This window comes from Hetaerina americana, unplaced genomic scaffold (assembly GCF_022747635.1).
Source record: "Hetaerina americana unplaced genomic scaffold, ioHetAmer1.1.p SCAF_9, whole genome shotgun sequence".
Taxonomy (NCBI): domain Eukaryota; kingdom Metazoa; phylum Arthropoda; class Insecta; order Odonata; family Calopterygidae; genus Hetaerina; species Hetaerina americana.
The window spans coordinates 14,875,802-14,896,457 of record NW_027287538.1 but is presented as its reverse complement, the minus strand read 5'-3'; the positions used below and the strand labels follow the sequence as shown (position 1 = coordinate 14,896,457).

Below are 20,656 nucleotides of genomic sequence, written 5' to 3'. Positions count from 1 at the left end.
ACGCGGTGTACCTTACGATAAAGGTCTGTGGAAAAGTAAAAGTCTTTCTTTTTAGTATGGATGTTAGATACTTCCACGAAGTGAAGCCTGAAACAATAGAATAGCTTTAGCCTTTTTTTCCGAAGCACTTCTTTCAATCCTTTCAAACAAATTTATTTGCATTGCAGATCCTTGTTGTTCACTATTGGTTCTGGAATTTACTTAGGGGTTCAGAGTCAATACCAGAAACTTCTAAGAGGTGCTAGGGGACCAAAAAGGCCTATGTCTTCTACATTTCCAAAGCGCTGTTGCGTTGTTGCGGAGTCACTGTCATTTTTGAACCGGCAGTATGGCCCATGGGCATAGGGTAAGAATGATTCGAGGTCCGGACAGTGGTCACTTTTCGGTTTCTTCCATCATCAAACCAACTATTGAGAAACTAATGCGAGAATTGACGGTTTGGGTTGCTCTTGAAACGGCGTGCAGCCATGAAGAATGCCCTGGACCCTCACCAAGTCTTGCTTCGTTGAATCTGGGCATGATGGCAAGACGATTAAAGGAAACTCCAATTGTACAACGCTCATTTTTTGCACAGTGTAAGCATCATTTGCCTTGAATGGGATTCGAACCCTGATCTTTAGTTATTTGGCCGAGTGATTTCTAGTTAGCCACAATACTTCCCATGCTGACTTCCTTCGGTGACAATTTCGGAGAATTCGGGTTCGTATCCTTGTCAAGACGAATTATTTTTACGCTGTGGAGTTTTTGACTTTTGATACATATCACGGGATTATTTTGTATAAGTAAGTTCCGCGACTTTTCCCACATTTCTTTGAATTTTCCCTCGTTTGATTTCATAACGAATTTCACAGCAATTACCCACCACTGCTCATGAGGTGGTCGTACTCACGAGTACTGTAAAGGGAGAAAAATAATATTGTATTCAAGTCCTAAAAGTTTGTAACATGAGCTCATTGGTGCCTCATACTTCACAGTAAATAAGTTTTCAAATTAAGTGGGAAATTTAGGAAATCTTTCTTGATTAAAAATAACTGCGAGAGATACTGAGGCTTTAACTTTAACCTAATGCACATTTAGTGCACATCCGATCATGTGAACTAAAATGCAAGAATTTCAAAATTTAAATCCTTGAGCGATTGAATTTAAATAGGACGTCTCGGTAGCTTAACTGGATAAAGAACTCGTTCGAACATCGAGGGTTCCGGGTTCGCATCCAGGTCAAGGAAAATGATTTTTGTATTTTGATAATGTTGTGTGTTTTAATCTTGCTTAAGTTACGAATACTCTTTCCTTCGTTATTTTTCCATTCAAGTAGGGTAAAATTTATTTTTTAGAATACTTTTTTTATCGGTCAATAGTTGATCTCAGGTCGTGAGCAATTGCCCGAAATCTGACGACTGATTGCGTGGGGTCGAAAATTGGGAAAACTTGACGTACGGAGTGCATACTATCGCGGTACCCAATTCTAAAATCACACCCATGAAGAATGTGGGGCAAATGAAATTTAGCATATTATTTGTAATTTCAAAAACTATATTAATATAATATTTGAAAGTGAAGTACACATTAGGTAATGACAACGAATCATATTGCATCGAACAGAAAGATTTATGAAGAATCTGATGATAATGATAAGAAAAGTTTGTCCATTCATTATTCAAACACGCTTGATGTCGAGGAAACTGTTGGAGTATTTGATTTCAGCTGCCACATTTTAAGATTTGAATTAGCTAAACATCATCATCATGTTCAGCCCACAGGTTTGAACATTATTTGTGGAACTGAATTCTGGTCATCCGCTAAAATTGCGGACAAAATGTTTCTTAATTATTTTTATTTCACAGAAATAACAGGGTAAACAGAATCGGGAACGGTGTGTTTATTGTAGTTACAACTTATTGCGCAAGCAGATCTGAGGTAATTCCGGATGACTCTTTGCACAGTAGTTTGTGTTAAATTTAAACTCATCAATCCAAAGGTATGTGTGCGCATTTTACAACCCACCGTACGATAGAGTTAATTCAACGTTAGAACTAGGCAAGTAAATCAAAAGCTAATTCCAAAACAACGAACGAGAGATAGTAATAAGGGGGTTTATGCACTATGTCGTCTATTGATTGGAGCACGTATAGTTTTTAAATAGGATGTAAATACAAAGATACCCGTGACTTGCATTTTCATTTTTTTTACGTCAAACTCCATGCAACAGCGGTCAAACCACCGAATGGGAAATAGGCATTTTTCATTTGTTCTTGCTTTGTGAGCAACGAACTTACTCGGAAAGATTTTTAATATATAAAGTTGTAAAGAACTTAGTGACCACAGGGCAGTGAACGCTATATTTTCCCTATGCAGTCTGAAATACGAATTTTAAAATAAAATGAGAGAATATTTTGATCGCAGAATCTAATGGTTTAAAATCCATTTTACGAAATCCATCTGCTATTATAGAGAATGCTAGCTAAAACCAAGTACTGAGAATATGCGGAATCACTCCTTAGACATTACGGGCGCGGTATTCAACAGATCCATTAAAAGTAAATTTATAAAAGATGACACGGAGCCTAGGTGATACTATGCGGAAGATATGAAAGCGTTACGATGTCAAAGAATATGTAACGGCAAGATGAAAAACATATGAAATGATATTCCTAGCTAAGATTGGAATGAGACCAACCATGCCAATCGTTTAAGGAATTCAAAAGAGAAAATCGGCTGAAAGATTAACCAGAATCCAAAATCATTTTGGGGCTGGGGGTAGCGGATATAGGTCAACAGTTAACTCGCTCACAACGATAAACCCAAAAAATTAACCAAAATATCAGAAAAGGCCAACGTATTTAAAACCTCCTTAGCCAAGTTCTCACCTAAAGACTCGGACAGCCTCTTCCGTTCGATGCCCGAGATCGAAATTACTCGTCATGGAATTGTCCGTGCTGAAAATCAATAAACTAATAAAATCTTCCGGAACCGATTCAGTACAGGCTCGCATATTTAGGGAACCAGCGTCAAAAATATCGCTGTGACTAGAGACCGTGATTAGGAAGTCCTTCGTAAATCATAAGGTCCTTAAAGCCTGAAAAATAGCTAATTTAACGCCTATATTTGAAATTGGCGATAGGGATGAAGTGAGAAAATACACATCTAATTCCATTGCATCCATATCATGCTAGGTGATAGGAGTATATAATTATTAGTTTGATAATAAGAAATCTCGATAACCAAGATTTGCGAATGAAAAATCAGCCATATTTCCCAAAGGGTAGGTTCTGTGAGTCAAAATGTACAAATTTGAAATTCGAGAGGAAAAAAATGTCCTCAGTGACGACGTTTTAGACATACAAATTTTTCGATCAGGTTTTGCATGGCAGCCGAAAGAGAAATTGGTAAGCCTATGGTGTAAGTAAAAGTATCCTATGCCCTAATTAAAGACTTGTTGAATGATTGCGTACAAAGAATAGTTAAAGGTGGTGTTAGCTCTAATTTAGTAGAAGCCACTTCAGGTGTTCCCCAAGGAAGTGTCACCGGACCTCTTTTATTCCCACACAGAGATGATAATATTAAAAAAGTGGGAGTTAAACCTAAAACTGTTATGTTTAGAGATGATTTTTTTTGGAATTGGGGCGCGTGTAGTATAAAAAATACCGGCATAGAAAATGTAGATTCGTTTAATAATTAGGTGTTGCTCTTACTCTCCCGCTTTTTGGTGAAACATGTAGAGAGAATATACGTCACGGGAAAACTAACATAAACATTTGATATCTATATTAAAAAGACTTGGTACTTTTCCACAGATTTTAAAATCTGTGGAAAAGTACCATGTCTTTTTTAATATGGATATGAAATACTTCCACGAAGTGAAGCCTGAAACAGTAGAATATAACCATTAGAGTTTAATTGAATAATATTGAGGTAATGTGACGAGAAGTTTCAAAATAGCGATACTATCTTTCGCTAGTTAGACCTCATTTAGAATTAAGTGGTGGTTCATGCATTTCTCTTGAAGTCTAGTAGATCGAAATATCGGCATTGAGTTTTATCTTAAATCAATATTGGCCCTAGGATCGTCAAATCATCAACTCGCAGCCAATAAAGCGCTTTCTTCTTTATTTTTTCCTAGTAATTTTATATGATTTCTTAGTTTTATTAATAGTGCAAGTATTAACTTTTCGATCTATATGCCAAATAAGTCACTAATGGGCTTACGCAGCGTCCCATTTTATTTTGTGACCTCGTGAGTGAATGGGTTCCCGTTCAGCTTCCTTTGGTGCTTTCCCGCATTTCCCCTGAAGAGTCCCCCTCTCTCCCCGAGCGCCTGTCTTTTCTCACGGCTACTCCTCCAAAGCAATCAGCGCCTCTCAACTCGGCTGCCCCACGTTTAGGCAGTATGCCCTAATTCTGCATCTAACAATGGAAGGGGTAAAATTGGAAATGCGGGCTTGGCCACACTCTCTTTGGCTGCCATAGCCCCACAATGAACTTCTTTTTGTCCGTAGAGAGGACGTTTTTTTTGCTGGAAGGACGTCGAATCCTGTGCTAGAACGTTGCGTAAGGTTTATTACCCTCCCACATTAAAATAAAAGTCCCGCCAACCAACATGTCTAAATGCCAATATACTCCTTTTCTCAATCTCATCTTACGCCATAATATTTGAAAATGAAGCATCTCATGATGTTGAGAGTACTGATTGAGGGAATCCAGTAAAGTTTCAAAGACGAGAACAGTGAAGACTTTTTTTATGGAGTTTAGTGCTCCATAGTCTCAAAGTGATAACTTGTGTATAGTTAATCCTAAAAACTAATTTTAGATAATTTATCTTCAAAACTGAAACCAAATCGACCTACGATTACCTCTCCGGTAACTTGTCTACAGTTATATATTAAAAATTCTTATCAATTCAGTAAAAACTAATGATAATCAATATTGAATGACTAATTCCTTAAATAATCGAACGCCATTAACAAAACGGTGCGTGAAGTGTTGCGTAATCTTTCTGTGATTGAATATAAAAACCCTGCATTCAAACAGCAATGAAACCCTGATTTTGGACCTTTTTCAGACACTCTGTCTACTTGCGTGATGGTTCCATGCGCCATTATTTCCGTTTCTTTCTCGATTTTGATTGAATGATGTATATTACCACTTTTTCCTCCAGACTTTTTCATCAATCCATGTAATGTAGTGTTTCAACTATTTCTCCGATGTAAAAGGTTATCTTTTAGGGACGTTTTTCGGCCTTTCTTTTATCGTCTATGTATCTTCTATGATTAAATAAACAATTATAAGCGTAAGAAATTGTCTAATTTTTTCTATTTTTTTACCGGTTTTTCCTTATGCGTCTGATGGTCGATTTTATGAAGCAATTCCTGGTGACACTTTCAATATGAATGGATTCTTTTCATTAATTTGCCAAAATCATTCTTGAAATGTGAAACTATAAATGATTCATTGCTTAGCTTTACGCTGAGAGAGCTTATGGAGATGGGGAAATGAGCAGAGTGGGTTTAGGTCGGCTGAGAGGGAACAGGAGATGAAACGGCTAATCCAGGGAGACGAGTGCGAGAAGCATGAAATTTATATGGTAGGATTACAGAGTTGAGCGAAGGGAGGGAGGAATGCGCAGTTTTCGCCTTTCAGTACCTGAACGAATGAGTTTCTTCTCTTAGGTTGCCTTTGTCGGAAGAGAAGCCATTACACAAGGTCTGTCCAATAAATACGCGAACTGAGGCCATAAAAATTTTATTTTACAAAATTTAGTCTACATCGATTTTGTCTCTTTCAAAGTACTCTCCATTCGTTGCTATGCACTCATTTCTTCTTCTTTTCCACTGTTTAAAACACCCTTGGAAGTCCTCGGCAGTTTGACGTTTTAGTTTCCTCGTCGTTTATGCTTTATTATGTCCACATCTTCCCAGTGATGTCCCCACATCACGTTTTTTCATTTTGGGAATAGGTAAAAGTCGCAGGGGGCGAGATCTGGCGTATAAGGAGGATGATCAAGGATGGTGATTGAATTTTGTCCACTTAAATTCATTTTCAATTCGGTCTCTCCTTTGCTGCCCTTAAAAATCCTCACCATGTAACTTAAAAAGCACTGGTGATCCAAAATAACCCTGTATTACTCCCCTACCTATCAATACTCATTTCTATTCTCCTCCCGCTACCCTTACTAATGCCTTATACATACGAGATATTCTCACTAGCTTCCAGGTCCCTAGCTACCTATCCATCCAGCCAATTCTTGCTTCCATCATCTTTGTTCACTCTATCTCTTGAGAATTCTCAAAATAAACAAAGACGTCTGATTGTGTATATTCCATGCTTCACGTGTTCCTCCCCCCTTGCCAAAGTAATCTTCTCCTAGGTATTCATTTGACCCATAACGCGATAGTATAATATCAAATAATTATAATATCATCACATTGACAATACTTAATACCATCATTCTGCCTGCAAGGTAAAACTTGTGGTTTTTACAGTCCTCCTTATGGTATTCTATTCCTCCTTTGCACTATATACGGAGAGGGATGATAATTTCTGGTCGAAATTCTGCCTTATACATTTAGCGTATGGTTTCAAAAACTCTTTTCCTTTCATTTTGCCCAAAGCTCTTCAGTAATTTTTCACGATTAACCTCGTGGCTATTTGTACTTCCTCTTTTTCCTATATTCTCCATATTACTTCGTCTGTCGTGGCATTTCGATCCCTACTTGAGGTACTTTGTGGAGAGCACTTTGAGTGAGTAAGCCATCCGTCGGATGGGACGTTAATCTACGGGCCACTTGGCACCTTTCGTTAAGAAAGGGCTAATGCCGACGCCGGGTTTCTCTCAACCTATTCCTAATGGTACAAATGATCTCTGCTGTCGGTCGCCCCTCCTAAATAGTACTGCGAATACTTTGTCTATCTGTTTTTTTATTATTCCTGGGCCCAAGGTATCCTCTTTCACGTTGTCTTCTCTCTCCATATCTAACCTAGTTGGGCTATTCCCTTTTATCAAAAGGTTCTTCCATATGTTACGCATTGCCTTTATAAGAACCGCCAGATTCCTGGAAAAAATGATTTCCCGTTGCAATATTCAATAGTGTCCTAAAGAGTTATGAAAGCGAAGCCGTCCCTTGGATGACCTACCAATTTGGGCCAGATGCCGTTGCAGCCAGCTCACATTGGGAGAGACGATGAATGGACAAGGCGCCTTTAACCGTTTAACGAATGCTGCAGTGATGGCACTGCGGGGATTAGTAACATTGCCCCTGCATGAATAGCCGAAGGGATCATCGGAATTCGCAAGCCCTTCCATCCTGCTCTTAAGCCGCGTTAGCCCAACCAGTTGTACTTCCTGCGCCAAAGTTGTGTACCATAGGTGAAGAGATGACATTTATAATTTATTGAATAAATACAGAACGAGTAAATGTAACTCTGGCATCAATCGTAGAGCGGGCTAAATTCAATAATTAATCCAGCGAAACGAACGAAGGACTTCGAGTTCTGATGTTAGTTGGCCTACCATTGAATGCAGCAATAGGGGATGAGAAACGAGTGAAAACCCTACCAAATGCTGCAATACTTGATTTCTTCATTTCTGTATGTGATATGTACCAAGTAATATGTAGAAAATCAAAGAGGGTTTTTAATTTTCTTGTTCCCCCTCCTTAGTTTGAAGCCTTTACTATATGAACTAATTGTAATAATAATCGCACTTCGATATCAAATATAGCATGTAAGCTAACAAAAAGAGCAACATTCGAAGCTTATACAGGTATCATTAAGAATACGGCAAGGACCTAATACCGTGGTTGTGCATCTAGTACCTTAATATCGAATACTTTGAGTTGCTGGCGATAAAAGGTAAGCAGTCAATTGTCCGTCCAGCATAACCGCCGTACTCTTTCGTGAACATCTGAATAGATTAGTATAAATGTTACTCATCAAATATCAAGATATTCTAAGTAAAACCAATGTACTCGTATTGCATGAGGAAATAAATTGAGATAAATCCGATGTTTTCAATAAATGATATTCAGTCCCACAGATATGGTATTTTGCTGATAAAACTTCAGTTTTAGTATAACATATGCCAAACCAAGATAAAGTAAAGTATTCTGTAAATCCTAGAATAGACTTGTTATTTTTATTTCAAAAAAGAGCAGTAATAGTTGACATTGGCTCTTAACCCACTCTGGTCGAAGGTGCGTAAGATGTTGCAAGCCATACTGACCCCCTTGCTCATATTTGTAATTAGTAATAATCAATTAATAACTTCCCATTTATATCAATCGGGAATTTCCAATAGATATTCCCCTCATTAGATGAACTAGTTCCCCGTGCTCGTATTTTCTCCCGATTTTTAATCAAGCTGCGTTCACTGCCCGGCTGGGGTATTCATGCATGTGGACGGTGTGATGCGGAGTCCTCTCCACCAATCACGAGAGAGCGTTTTCACTTACGCCACACGGCAAACACCTGTACTGATTGGATGAAGGGTTTCGCTTCCTCCGTACCCACCGCCCGCAAGCTCAGCGCAGTTGTTCAAGCGCTCGTACCGAAGCATTCGTCAAGAGGTCGCACTCGATGAATTTGTTCCGACGACCGCGGGCAATGTTTTGAAACCGCGTCGGGGGCGGCGAGGGTTGGGCCGTTATTTTCGTGCAGCGACGGGTCGGAGGAAACTCGCGCACTGTCTCGGGGGAGGGCGCGACAGTCTCCTAGCGACGAAAATCCTCCGCGTAAACAATGACACATCGTGACGCGCGCATTGAAGAGGATTAGGAGCGTGGGCACCCGCGAGCGCCCTCGACGGCCCCTTCTCAAAGCACTCGGGATGAATCCGAAGGGGGGAGGGGGTGACGCCCGCGAGTTTAATGATGAAGTTGGTAGAGGGAGGGGGTGCTTTTGGGGAGGGAGGCTGGTGGGCGCTGGGGGGGAGGGGACGGAGGGGGGGTGGTGGTTGAGAGGGGACTGGCTTTGAGAATTGTGACCCGCGTGTGGGAGGGAGGCGGGGGGTGGAGGGTGGAGGGGGGAGCGTGTGTGGGGGGCTAGCGAGGAGGAGAGGCTATTTTTGCACAAGTCCAGGTGAAGTGGGAGGATTATTTTTAGCGCCCCTGTTCCCGTCCTTTCCTCCCCTCCAACACTGTCCAGCCACCCTCCCTTGCGACCCCCCCTTCCCCCCTCATCTCCCCCCTCCAAGCTGAACCTTCTCCCCCCGTTGGATTCCTAGGTATTCCCTCTCCGACCAGCACGCAGTCGCATTATGCCTCAGATTTAACCGTCGGCGCATTCAATATTATTTGGAGCTGTGTTCTCTTTGGACGGAGGAGGCGTGAACTCTTTCAGCGATCTCTTCTCGTGTGAGACTATCGTAGTTTGGGAGTCGATCGCTCGGACTGAGTGTCCAGCCGATGCCGTGGATTCCTTTCCTGGAAAACCATCTCCCGCCCGTCGTTGAATGGCATCGCACTGATTATTTTGCAAATTAAAAGTGATTATTCTCATTTTTAAGTGCTCTTTCCACCTCAAATAAAACTTATCGTGTGGATCATTTGCTGGTGAAAATAGCAATCACAGAAATCTGGGTGTGTACTCTCAGGCTAAAATGTTATCGTATAGGTCCCCTGAAGACGCCTTCCAGGGCGCCTACCGGTCATGGCAGAATCGCTGGAAAAAATGTGAAGAGGCACAAGAAAAGTACTTTGCAGAATTTAAAGTGTTTGTGCAAATCCGTTCAATAAATTACTTTTAAAAAAATAATGGCACTAATTTTCGAATGCACTCCGTATGTCGCATGGGCTTAGCAATTCTCCGATCAGAGAATGCTAAGTGGGCAAAATCCGACCTAATCTCATTGATTGGCAAACACCAGTCGCGTTTACTCATTATCTCACTCACCCTGACTGCAAATGACGAAAATGAAAGTCTTTATTGTTAGAAGTTAGTAATTTCACTCTAATTACTTGGAAGTAATAAATTTAGTGCTTAAAATTTGTACTCTAATCTGCTCTTTGCATCAAAACATCTAATAGCATTCTTTTCTTTGACTTTTCACACGGGGTACAGTTCGGTGTTATATTTTTGCCCGGCAGTGACTTTGCACACCCATTACAGACCTGTGCAATGAAAAAGACGTGAAATAATGCACTAAGGTGAATCTAATTTAGGGAAATTCATCAGTAGTGAAAACTATGGAATTTAGAGTACTCCATCTCAAAAGGGCTAATTTTGTAGTAATTATGAGAACGGTGTCACTCCTAAGATTATTCAAGTGCCTGTTGTCAATATTATCGACAAGTAACTTCCACTACACTGAATTAAATATATAAGGTAATTTTATTTTCTATTTTGCTTTCACGAGAAATAATATCTTACTGTGAGGTGGTTAGATGCGTGATGGAGGTTTGTTAATAAATACTTTATTGGAGATGATGAATTACCAATGTGCAACAAAGAACGATAACACATCCTTAGAAAAGTATCCCTTATCTTCGTTCATGTATTGAATATGACCCCTGGTTTGGCCGAATTCCTCAACTAACAGGGAAATATTATTCCGAACAAGATTCTGTAAAGTGCGCCTTGCATCTTTGGTTGCTGCAAACGTGCAAACCTTTAGAAAGCAAACTCAAGGCGTGTTCCCTTGCCATTACGCATGGAAATATACGTCTCGAATATGTGAACCAAACACAGGTGAGGAATATAGACTAACTGTTAATAACTGCTGTTACTTTGGACAGTTGCAAACTTCCACTGATTTATACATTTTGGTTACGCGTTGAGGGTCAGTAGTTGAATCAATATCGCAATGGAAGGAACTGTGAAAAGAATGATCAAGTGAGGAGGGCTAAAGATGACTTACGAGAAGCAAGGATGGAAAACTTCAGCGCGAGGAAATGTGTAGGAGTGAAAGGATTGGCAAAGATAAGGAAAGCTTGAAAGATCGCCACAAACCAATCTTCTGACTCCAAACCTATGTCTTTCTTCCAAGTGACACTGTCTCCTAACATGTTGAACTAGATATCCTCCATCGCACTCGGTCTTAGGCATCTTTCATTCGCCAGTAACTTCGGCCATATCTTATTCCATCAAGAGTTCCAACCATTCCCCTTCTTCTCTTTCCTTCAATGTTTTCCTCGATGGCTCTTCATAGCAAGCAACTTCAGCGTAATGTATGCCCCAACCAAGATGTCTTCCTCCTTTTCATTTATATCTGCAGCTTCCTTCTCTCTTCTCTTTTCATCAGCATTTCCTCATTCCTCAGTCTATCACTCCAGTTTAACTTAGAATTACATCTCCAAGTACATTTTTTATCTTTATTTTTTAACTGTCCATGCTTCACTGCTGTAAGACACAAGATCACAAACAAGACATTTAGCGAATCTCATTATCAGATTCATTGTAATTTAGCTAACTGTCAAAAGTCAGTTCACCTTTTCAAAAACTTTCTCACCTTTAGATATACTCTTTTCTCATTTCCTCAGTACAGCTTTCATTCCAAGTTATTAAGCTTCCCAAATACCGGTATTATTTCACTTGCGCAACAGATTTCCCTCTAATGGATGTCACTGATTGCTTCATTCCTTCTTAATATTCTCAACTCAATATTTTTAACTTTTAGCACCTTGACTTTTCTGAATTAATGTTCATTTCTAATACTTTCCCTCCGTTACAATACTGTCTCTCTTCTTTCAATTCTGCCAGTACCGCTTGGTCACCTGCTTATTTCATTATCGTTATTCTTTATTCTACCACAGAACCTCTTGCGTTCTCTGCGGCTTTGTTGGTAAGTTCTTCAGTATAGAAATTGAAGAGAGTTGGTGTCAGACAGCATCCTCATCCGACAAACCCTTCCAGTATCTATCTCATCTGTCGCATTATTCCCTACTCTCACCACGACTTTCTGTTTTAAGTTATTTTATTACTCACCTATTTTTCCAGTCCATACGATTTTTTTTTAATCCTCAGCAGCACACTCCAGTTGACTCTGTCAAATACCTTCTCCCAATCGACAAAACATATGCAGGTCCCGTTTTGCACCTAGCAGTTTTTCAGCTACCACCCTCAGTCACCCAATGGCCTCACGTGTTTCTTTATCATTTCTGAATCCAAACTGTTTTTTCCCACATTCATGTTCTCTTTTTGTGCTTCAAAGTAAGAGTCTTTCAATAGATTTTGTAAAACGACACATAAAATTTGATCATTCTAAAATCTTAAAAAATCTATTGAATTGCACTTCTTTGTTGAGAGAACTAAAACTGTCTTGAGTGGCTGTTCAGGCCAAATGGCTGAGTTACATTCTGCTGACTATACTGGTCAATCTAGATTTTACATTAGATGCTAATGCTTTTAAAGCTTCGGATGTTATTCTTATCACAGGCCAGTGTGTTCTATTCCCTGAGATCCCTACTGCGCCTCAGATTCTAATAATTAACGACCTCTTTCATCTTCACTACACAACAGGCTAACGTCATCACCAGGTTTTCCTCAGCCGTCACACCTATTCCAAAAGCCCTCATATATTAAGGATTTTCAAATACTTGTCCACCTCATCTTAATGAATCAGATGGACATGATAATGAGTCACACTCTTAGCTACAAAATCGTAGTTAATCCGTTGTTTTGCTTCTATCATAAAATAAAAACAGAAATTGATCGGTACAATGTGGAATATTATTATATCGCAGTTACAAAAATACTTGTCTTAGACAAAATGGGTGAAATATTTTATGGCCGAGTCATTGTACGATGGCGTGTTTATATGAAGGGAAAGAGGGAACGTGGAATAATTTTCTAAAACTCCCAGTAACTTTTATCCCGTAATATCCTCGGTGTAAATAATGAATTACTTATTTAATTGGGCGATTAATCGTTTCAGCAGCTCATGCAATCGTGAATGACATTACTTTGTGGAACTCCGTAATGGCTCGGGAAGAATATTAATCAGTGTATCATCATCTGGTCCAGTGAAGATATTCTGCGCCGAAACCGGTTGCATATAAATTTAAATGTTGTGGAAAAACGAGTTATTTTCTTTCTTGCTCATAGTTTTGGTAGCTTTTCACTATGTGAAATTTGCTCGCAATACCACTTTAAGTCAGGCGCTTTCGGTGGGCAGCAAGCCTAAGCAATTTAACTTTAATTATTTCGACGAAAGTTTCCATTCCACGCATGCAGTCCTGTGGCGCTGTAGAATGGAAGCAGCAAACCTATTCTGCGCTATCGTCAAAGACGTTGAACCGTGACGAGCAAGTCATTTGTCGAGAAAACGTTCCTTGTAAACTCACTTAATCACTCAATGTTTAAGTTCAACCCTTCATTTCTCTTGAGGCACGTCTGTTTCACCAACAATAGATCCAAGAAGAAGCACGATACCAGTGTTTTGTTCAATGGAGTATGAGGAAGTTAACGCATTTTAGTGTATTTTTTCGTGACGTTGAATTCCGAGTTGGGCTCTCCAGCGTTGTTGTGGCATGATGCCACGGTTTCTCCCCCCCCCGGAATTTGGGAATGACATCTCCTGAATGTCAACTTGAGCATTTTAATCCAAAGAGTTTTTATTTCCTGTGCCACAAATATCATATCATAGAGGTAGACTGCAGCCTATGTGTGTTTTAAAATTTCTATTTTTGCCTCGCACGATAAGAGACCGGAAGTTTTCTCATCCAAGTCACGTAGAGGACGAAATCCTGCGCTAAGTAATCTAACATGTGGTCCTATCTGTATGCATATAATTCATTGTAGTACTACGTTAACATTGGTTTAATAATACCACGAGAGATCGTTTATCATGCGTAGATGGCTGGTTAGAACATTTCACTCTTCTCAAGCCTTTACCGACCCTCTTTTATTCCAGAGCTGACGACATATATTGATTGATACCGGATAAATAACACCTCCCTCTTATTTGCTGAAATTTATCTCTTGTTTGCTAAACTTCATGAAAATTCAGCCTTAGCCCTTCTTAATTATTCCATTGAATTTTGTAATTCTTCTACTATTTCAGCTGAAATCGCCTGGTTGGCTCTGCATTTAATGTTTTTTACAATCAATCTTCTCTCGTTCTCTTCTCTTACCTTCCTTAGTTATATTTCCGTCAACTCGTTGGTAGACCCACGTAATAGCGTTTTTTGGCAGCCAGCACCCTTGCGTCAATTCTTTTCCAATATTTAATTATTCATTTTCAACGTACTACAATCTTAATGTTTTAACGCTATTTGTAAAAAAATCAGATGTCTTACCGTTTGAGTCACCGTTTCATTCGATCGTTTCATTTTATACTGGTTCTGGCTGTCCTTTCCAAACATTATATGTTGTAAAATTATCCTTTGCCATGCACTCCACAATCGTTGTTTCCGTAGTTTCTTCTTTTGCTCTGGCTAGCGTAAAGTAAAACATTGAATGCATCGATAGTTCTGGTTTTATAAATCTTAGAAGTCATCACCATTGAGTGCCAGCACATGATGACGACGTTTTAGGCTGATGAATTAAAATCAATGTTAAAAATTACTTGCCTGAGAAAATTTTAATACTAATTGTGAAAATGTTCCTTGGTGAAATGGTATTTAAAGTATTATTTTCATATCATCTCTCCTCAGGTTGCTAGTCTTTTCGTGACATGTAAAATTGGTAATGAATATCCGGCGTGAAATTATATACCCCGATACTTTAGTGGAATTTTATTTTAGTTTCCATTCATTCAGTGAATGCGATGAAACTAAAGGTTTGAATTGCTGCAAATATGCGATCACTCACCTGAAAGGACACCGGAGGGAGATTTCACGGGTAGGCACATGCCGATTCATGCAAAGTGAATAAATAGTGGCTAGAGGGAGAATCGGTGAGGTAGTTACCGAGAAGAGAACTCCTTTTCCGATGTAGCGGCTTTGTTGGCACATGTCTTTGGAGAAATAAATAAAAATGAAGAAATCTCCTTGTAGCCTCTGTTATTCCTAGTTCCAGCCCTGCCATCTGCCCTCGCCCTTGTAGCAGCTGTCTTATCGCTCGGTTTCTTCCGATGAAAGGCGTTATTTTTGGGTAGGCATAGTTCACGTGCGAAGTTCTCCTCCACGTGACTGAATTATGAGCTTCCATTCGCCGAGGACAATCCTTTTCTTGTTCCTCGAGCCCTGCAAGATATAATACTTGTGATTTTTTATGCATGAGGCTTTCCGTTTATTGGCCTGCATATTATGCCTCGGTGCAATCACATGGAAGTTAGCATCTACAATGACTTAATGAATATTATTCCAAGGAATATTTCTGCCGTACCATGATAGCTGTGTCCTTGAAATAAGTGAAGTTATAGCACTCCTTTCTGCCTGTGATAACGTAATATCGCTTTGAGTTATATGTGCTCTTTCGAAAAATTTGCCTGAAATAGTATCGTGGTCATTAACCTCCGTAAACCGTGCTTAATAATTAGTGTGCTGGATTTCACATTTTTAAAGGAATCGTTTGGTAATGGCATTACTTTGTTCATCGTCCCTACGAAATTTATTGCTGAAAAGTTCGGATTAAATATACTACTAATTAATTTATAGTTAAAATCGATGAAACAATTTCTCTCGTGACAAACCAGTAAAATAATTTCACAATATGCTCAAGGTCACGTAATAACTACATTATTCGTATGAATAACTTATTTTTGAACATTCAATTGGAAATATTTCTAATGACGAATTACTGAAAATATGATCTCACTGAGATAAAATGTTTAGTCATTTGCAAGTTACAGGAATAATTCTAATATTTATTAATAATAACAAATGCAATAACTGAAGTAAAATTCCACTCTTGCAAGTAGAATATCACACTTAAATTGACTCTTACGACACCATGGGTGGAATGGCATAAAGCCTTTATCAGACAGAGTCTATCCATCAATATTCAACTATCTCGATGGCCTTAAGTACTTTTAAAATATGCCAATTTGTTAATCTTACTCATAAGAGTTCCCATATGGTCTATTTAAAAGTCTTAGCGAATTATAATTCTTATTTTAGAAGGAAACGGTTGCCTGTCACTTTGTGTATTGAAACTAGGTCGTGTTTCAATAAATTTAAAATATAATTCCCAAGTTATTGCTTTTATTTTAAATTAATCGATTCCATAGAGTAATGCTTGAATTTATTAACTTTTTCATTCTTACTTAAGGTGTTCATTTTAGTGTTAACCTTCACGTATGTATATTTTATTTTTATTGCCATTAGCCTTTTTCTTACCACGCATTGTGTTGTCAGCCCATCTCCAGCAGACACCATCTTAAGCCTTCAATGACGTGGTTTCATATTTTTTCACCGTCTTGATATATTTTTTAACCTTGTACTTCTTCTCTGGATGTTTTCCAACTATGTGGCCATACCTTTCCCAAATGGTTCCGAAATACTTGGCACCTAATCAATTAGTACCCCAAAACAAGTAAAAAGACATTTCATTTACTTTCTCCCTGCCTCCACCACCCATTTCCGTACAAAATTTTGGCTCAAGTGTAACGAGAAATGACAGCAAATTCAGGATTTACGACGCTTCAAGGCCATAATTAAATGGTCGGCATTCACAATTAACGTTTAAACAGGTATATTTGGTATCCAATACTTAAGCTAATTTATGGAGAATCATCTTTCAAAAATGAGTGATTTTAATATTTCTCATTATGCATGTTTATAGTTGCTGTTGCATTTAGCATTCGGCACTGCTGTTCTATTCACATTGCTAATGCGAAACCCACTTATATCTTAATTGATTTTTATTTTTAATTTAAATCTCTCTTTTAACGTTTCTTCAATTAAGGGAAGACTGTATGGTTTCACTGGAAGAAAGTAAACATAATATGAATAAATGAGAATTGACGTAATGAGTGGGATTTTTTATACAACAATATTATTTAAAGAATAATGCGGTATCCATCACAGGGTATGGCATAGATGAGAAATGGAGTTATTTTTTCTTACGTCTTTTGTCCGTTCCCTGTTCACTCTACAATAATGGTTGAACCCTTCAAGGAATCGCATTGATTTTGCGGATCGTATGGATGTTATTTTGGGTTGCTTTGACTTTGGAAAATGCTATATGTATATGCATAGTAGACTAAAAGAATAAAACTTCAAACTTCACAGAACATTTCAGGGTTTATATCCGACATAAATGGACTTGCAATGCAATTTTTGCCGCGGTGGACTGTTGTAGGGGTGTATTCATCCATTGGGTGGAGCACTGGTGTGCTGACCGGAGGCAACAGGTTCGGTTTTGCGCTTCCAGTCGTCCTCAGCCTCCTTCAAGCTGTGTGATTTCTCGAGCATCAGTTCTTCCTAAAAAACACGAGCTCAGGGAAAGGATGTGGTCTCCTTACCGGATATTTGTATTTCACTGTATTGGGCTTAGTATTAGATGAACTTAGTATCCTTAACAATTAAATCAGCCTGAGAGTCATTTTATCGAACGCTATCAACTTTAGGGTTGATTATATTCGATACATACATTTAAAATTGTGTGAACTTTATCGATACCAAATCTGAATTTTTTTCTTCTTTCAGATATCAGTTTGAACCGAATTTTTGAGCAACCTTTTCGCAGGGGGTACTTTGTCGATGTTGATACAAGTTCCCATTCACGAAGAACTGGCCAAGTGTATTAATTAAGTGTTAATTTCCGTTATACTAATTAGCTATGATATTTAATCACAGGATACACACAATGTGTGTTTAAATGCTTAGCTATCATCATTTTGACCTAATTTACAGCTTACAGCTTGATACTAATTCACAATTAAGGTCATAATTAAATTAAGGTTGAAGGTCATAATTTTAGAGTGCTGCAGAGGTGTAATTTTACATTAATTGTTTCATTGATTACAAGAAACGTTCAAAATAATAACAGGAAATGAGCTGCTCTAATCCTGACGGAATCCCGAAGCAGATTCGATTGACTTTCTTCAAACATTTTTCGCCCAATATTTTCACTCCAAAGAGCGATATTGGGGTCGTGGGCAAGCTCTGTCGACGGCTTTGGAAGAAAGGCGCGAAATACTATATACTCGTGTCATTTTAACATTTTGCCTGTCTAATATCGTTTTTAATACATTTTTCTTTTATTTTTTTTAGGAAAATCATATCGGTTTGCATTCTCGAGGAAGATAGCTACGAGAAGGACGTATTATTTTACGTCCAACTTGGAGAACCAAAGATGCTGGGAGGTGAGTTAGAAAGAGTCGTTGTCATGTCCATCTTTTAATTGATATTAACTTATATTCTTCTTTTACATCTTATTTTCAATTTAAATAGGAAAAGTAACTACGTGCATTAACGTATAAAAAATTCCGAATTAATTGCCTTTAAAAATGTATATTGCTAAGTTTGTGCTGTAATCTAAAATGACGAGAGAGTGTTCCCTACTGTTGTCTTACACTTGCTGCTTCCCGGCGAATGATGCAATGATAAAATCGCACACGCTCTTTCCAATTCATCGAAAATTTTAATGGATACTCTCTCAGTTTCCACAAGCATTGTGCCTCGCGCAGGTTCGCGGGAAGTTCTCATCAAGGCCGAAGGTCGGTCTCGCCAGTAAGAACTTGCGGCACCAAACGGCCGCGTGTCCTCTTTCGAGTCCCATGTAATAAAGCTATTCGCCAATGCTTTTCAGTGGTGCTCCGCGTGAATGCCTTCCCACGGCATTACTTTAACACCCGCTGAACAATCTATAAACTATCCAATTTACGGGAGCAATTTCCGTGGTGATACATCACTTTAATGGCTTTTATCTACGAGGGTCATCCGGAAAGTAGTACCCGTTCGTGCCGCATGAAGTGCTGACGACGCGAGTAGCCGCTGGACGAGGTCAGATAGCTTCAGTGGCTTGTCTGCCTTCTCTGAGCCAAGTTGCGTGACGCTAGCATTGCCTGTGTTGTTTCTGTGATTGTTTACAATGTTTAAAAAAATTGAGAACGCCGCCAGTTGTGAAGTGAGGGCAGTGATTAAATTCCTCAATGCAAGAAACGTTCGCCCATGTGATATTCATCGCCAATTAAAGGAGGTGTATGGAGACAATGTAATGAACGAGTCGTCTGTTCGGCGGTGGTGTCGCAACTTCAACATGGGGAGGGGGAACACACACGACGATGAGCGTTCGGAGAGACCGTCTGTCATTACAGACCAACTGGTGAGCTCAGTTGACGAATTCGTGAGGAACGATCGGCGCGTCACAATTGATGACATCTGTGAGCATTTTCCCAATGTTTCTCGAACAATTGTTCATGAAATTGTTAAACACCATCTGCATTATGCAAAAATTTGTGCAAGATGGGTCCCTCGCGTATCTCAATGAGCTGGCGGCGAAGGACTATGCAGCAGGAATACAGAAACTTGTCACACGTTATGACAAATGCCTTAATTTGCTTGGAGATTATGTTGAGAAGTAGTTTAAAGTATCCTCTTTCAAATAAAATTTTTTATGTTTGTTAATATTTACTTATGTGTCTTTATTTCACGAACGGGTACTACTTTCCGGATGACCCTCGTAGCTTGGAAGTGAAACCCTCTAGCCGGAACTAATTGCGTGAAACCGCGTATTCTATTTCTTTAATTGCCCGTCCGATGGTCAAAGGATAATTTTTTTTAAATCGATTAAGCCTTTGTTATAACTCTTTAACGTGTTATTCCTTTCGGGAATCGTTAATAAATATCAATTGACTAATTAATGGCACAGGATAACTTAAAGTTCGGCGCTGTGAGTAAAGTACCTATTAAATGCCTATTAAAGTGCCTATTTTATGAATGAATGATTTTAAATAATATTCTTCTTCCTCGACCTTGGGAATTGATATTTTATATTTATGTGTTTATAAATTTTTATTATTTGTGAAACTCATCAAATATTACGTTTTTTACCCGAGCATCTGCTCGAGTGTCAATTGGCTGCCTTCATTGTGTTCGGATGCAACTTAAGTGTACGCTTTGAAAGCAGTTAATTAAATGAATTTGTCAATTCTCTTCCAGCTACAGCACATCCTAAGCATTGATTTTTTTGGAGAAAACCCTTCATCATTTGAATGCACTTCAATGGCTGTAACAAAATTTTTGAATCGGCCAATAATGCTTTATTTTTATATTCTTCATAAATGAAACTATCTGTATTTCATAGTTTAAAAAACTTCCCAACAAAATGTTGAAACAGAAACATTACAATAAATAACTCAACCAAAGACAAAAGAATTTTTGCATATCCATTTACCATTTTCATGCCATAATTATTTTATTTTCCTCTCACAGTATTAAAATCCCACCCTTGTCAATTAAAAATGCTTCCCCATATAAATGCAGAATTTTTTATGAATAGTATCCGTAGGCCGTCAATCCTAAATATAAGCGTTTAATAGAAATGAAATGCTACCTTAATGTTCCCTCCCACTCTTTTCCAATGACGACGCAATGCTAATGTGGAACTATATACTTTCACGCTGGCTGGCTTCAAAACACTTCCTCTTTCTTATGTATACCGATTGAGTGTAATATTATTGTGTATTTATGAGTTCAAATTGATGTGCCAATGGTATTTTCTATATTTCTAAGACCAATTAAATGCCCTTGCTAATTCATATTGGACATTTTTGCAGTGTGTTTTGCAATCCAGGAAGCTGTCTGCTGGTAGCCCATATCTTTTCCATTCCCAATTC

General features: G+C 38.7%; 1 protein-coding gene across 2 annotated transcripts in view; it reads left to right on the top strand.

Moving 5' to 3' along the window:
- Positions 1-20,656, top strand: part of Calx (sodium/calcium exchanger 3) — a 379,471-nt gene that overhangs the window by 318,531 nt on the left and 40,284 nt on the right. For both annotated transcript variants that reach the window (XM_071598138.1, XM_071598137.1), the window contains exon 2: positions 18,090-18,181. In XM_071598138.1, the coding sequence (XP_071454239.1) occupies positions 18,090-18,181 (92 nt within the window). The remainder of the gene's footprint in view (positions 1-18,089; positions 18,182-20,656) is intronic.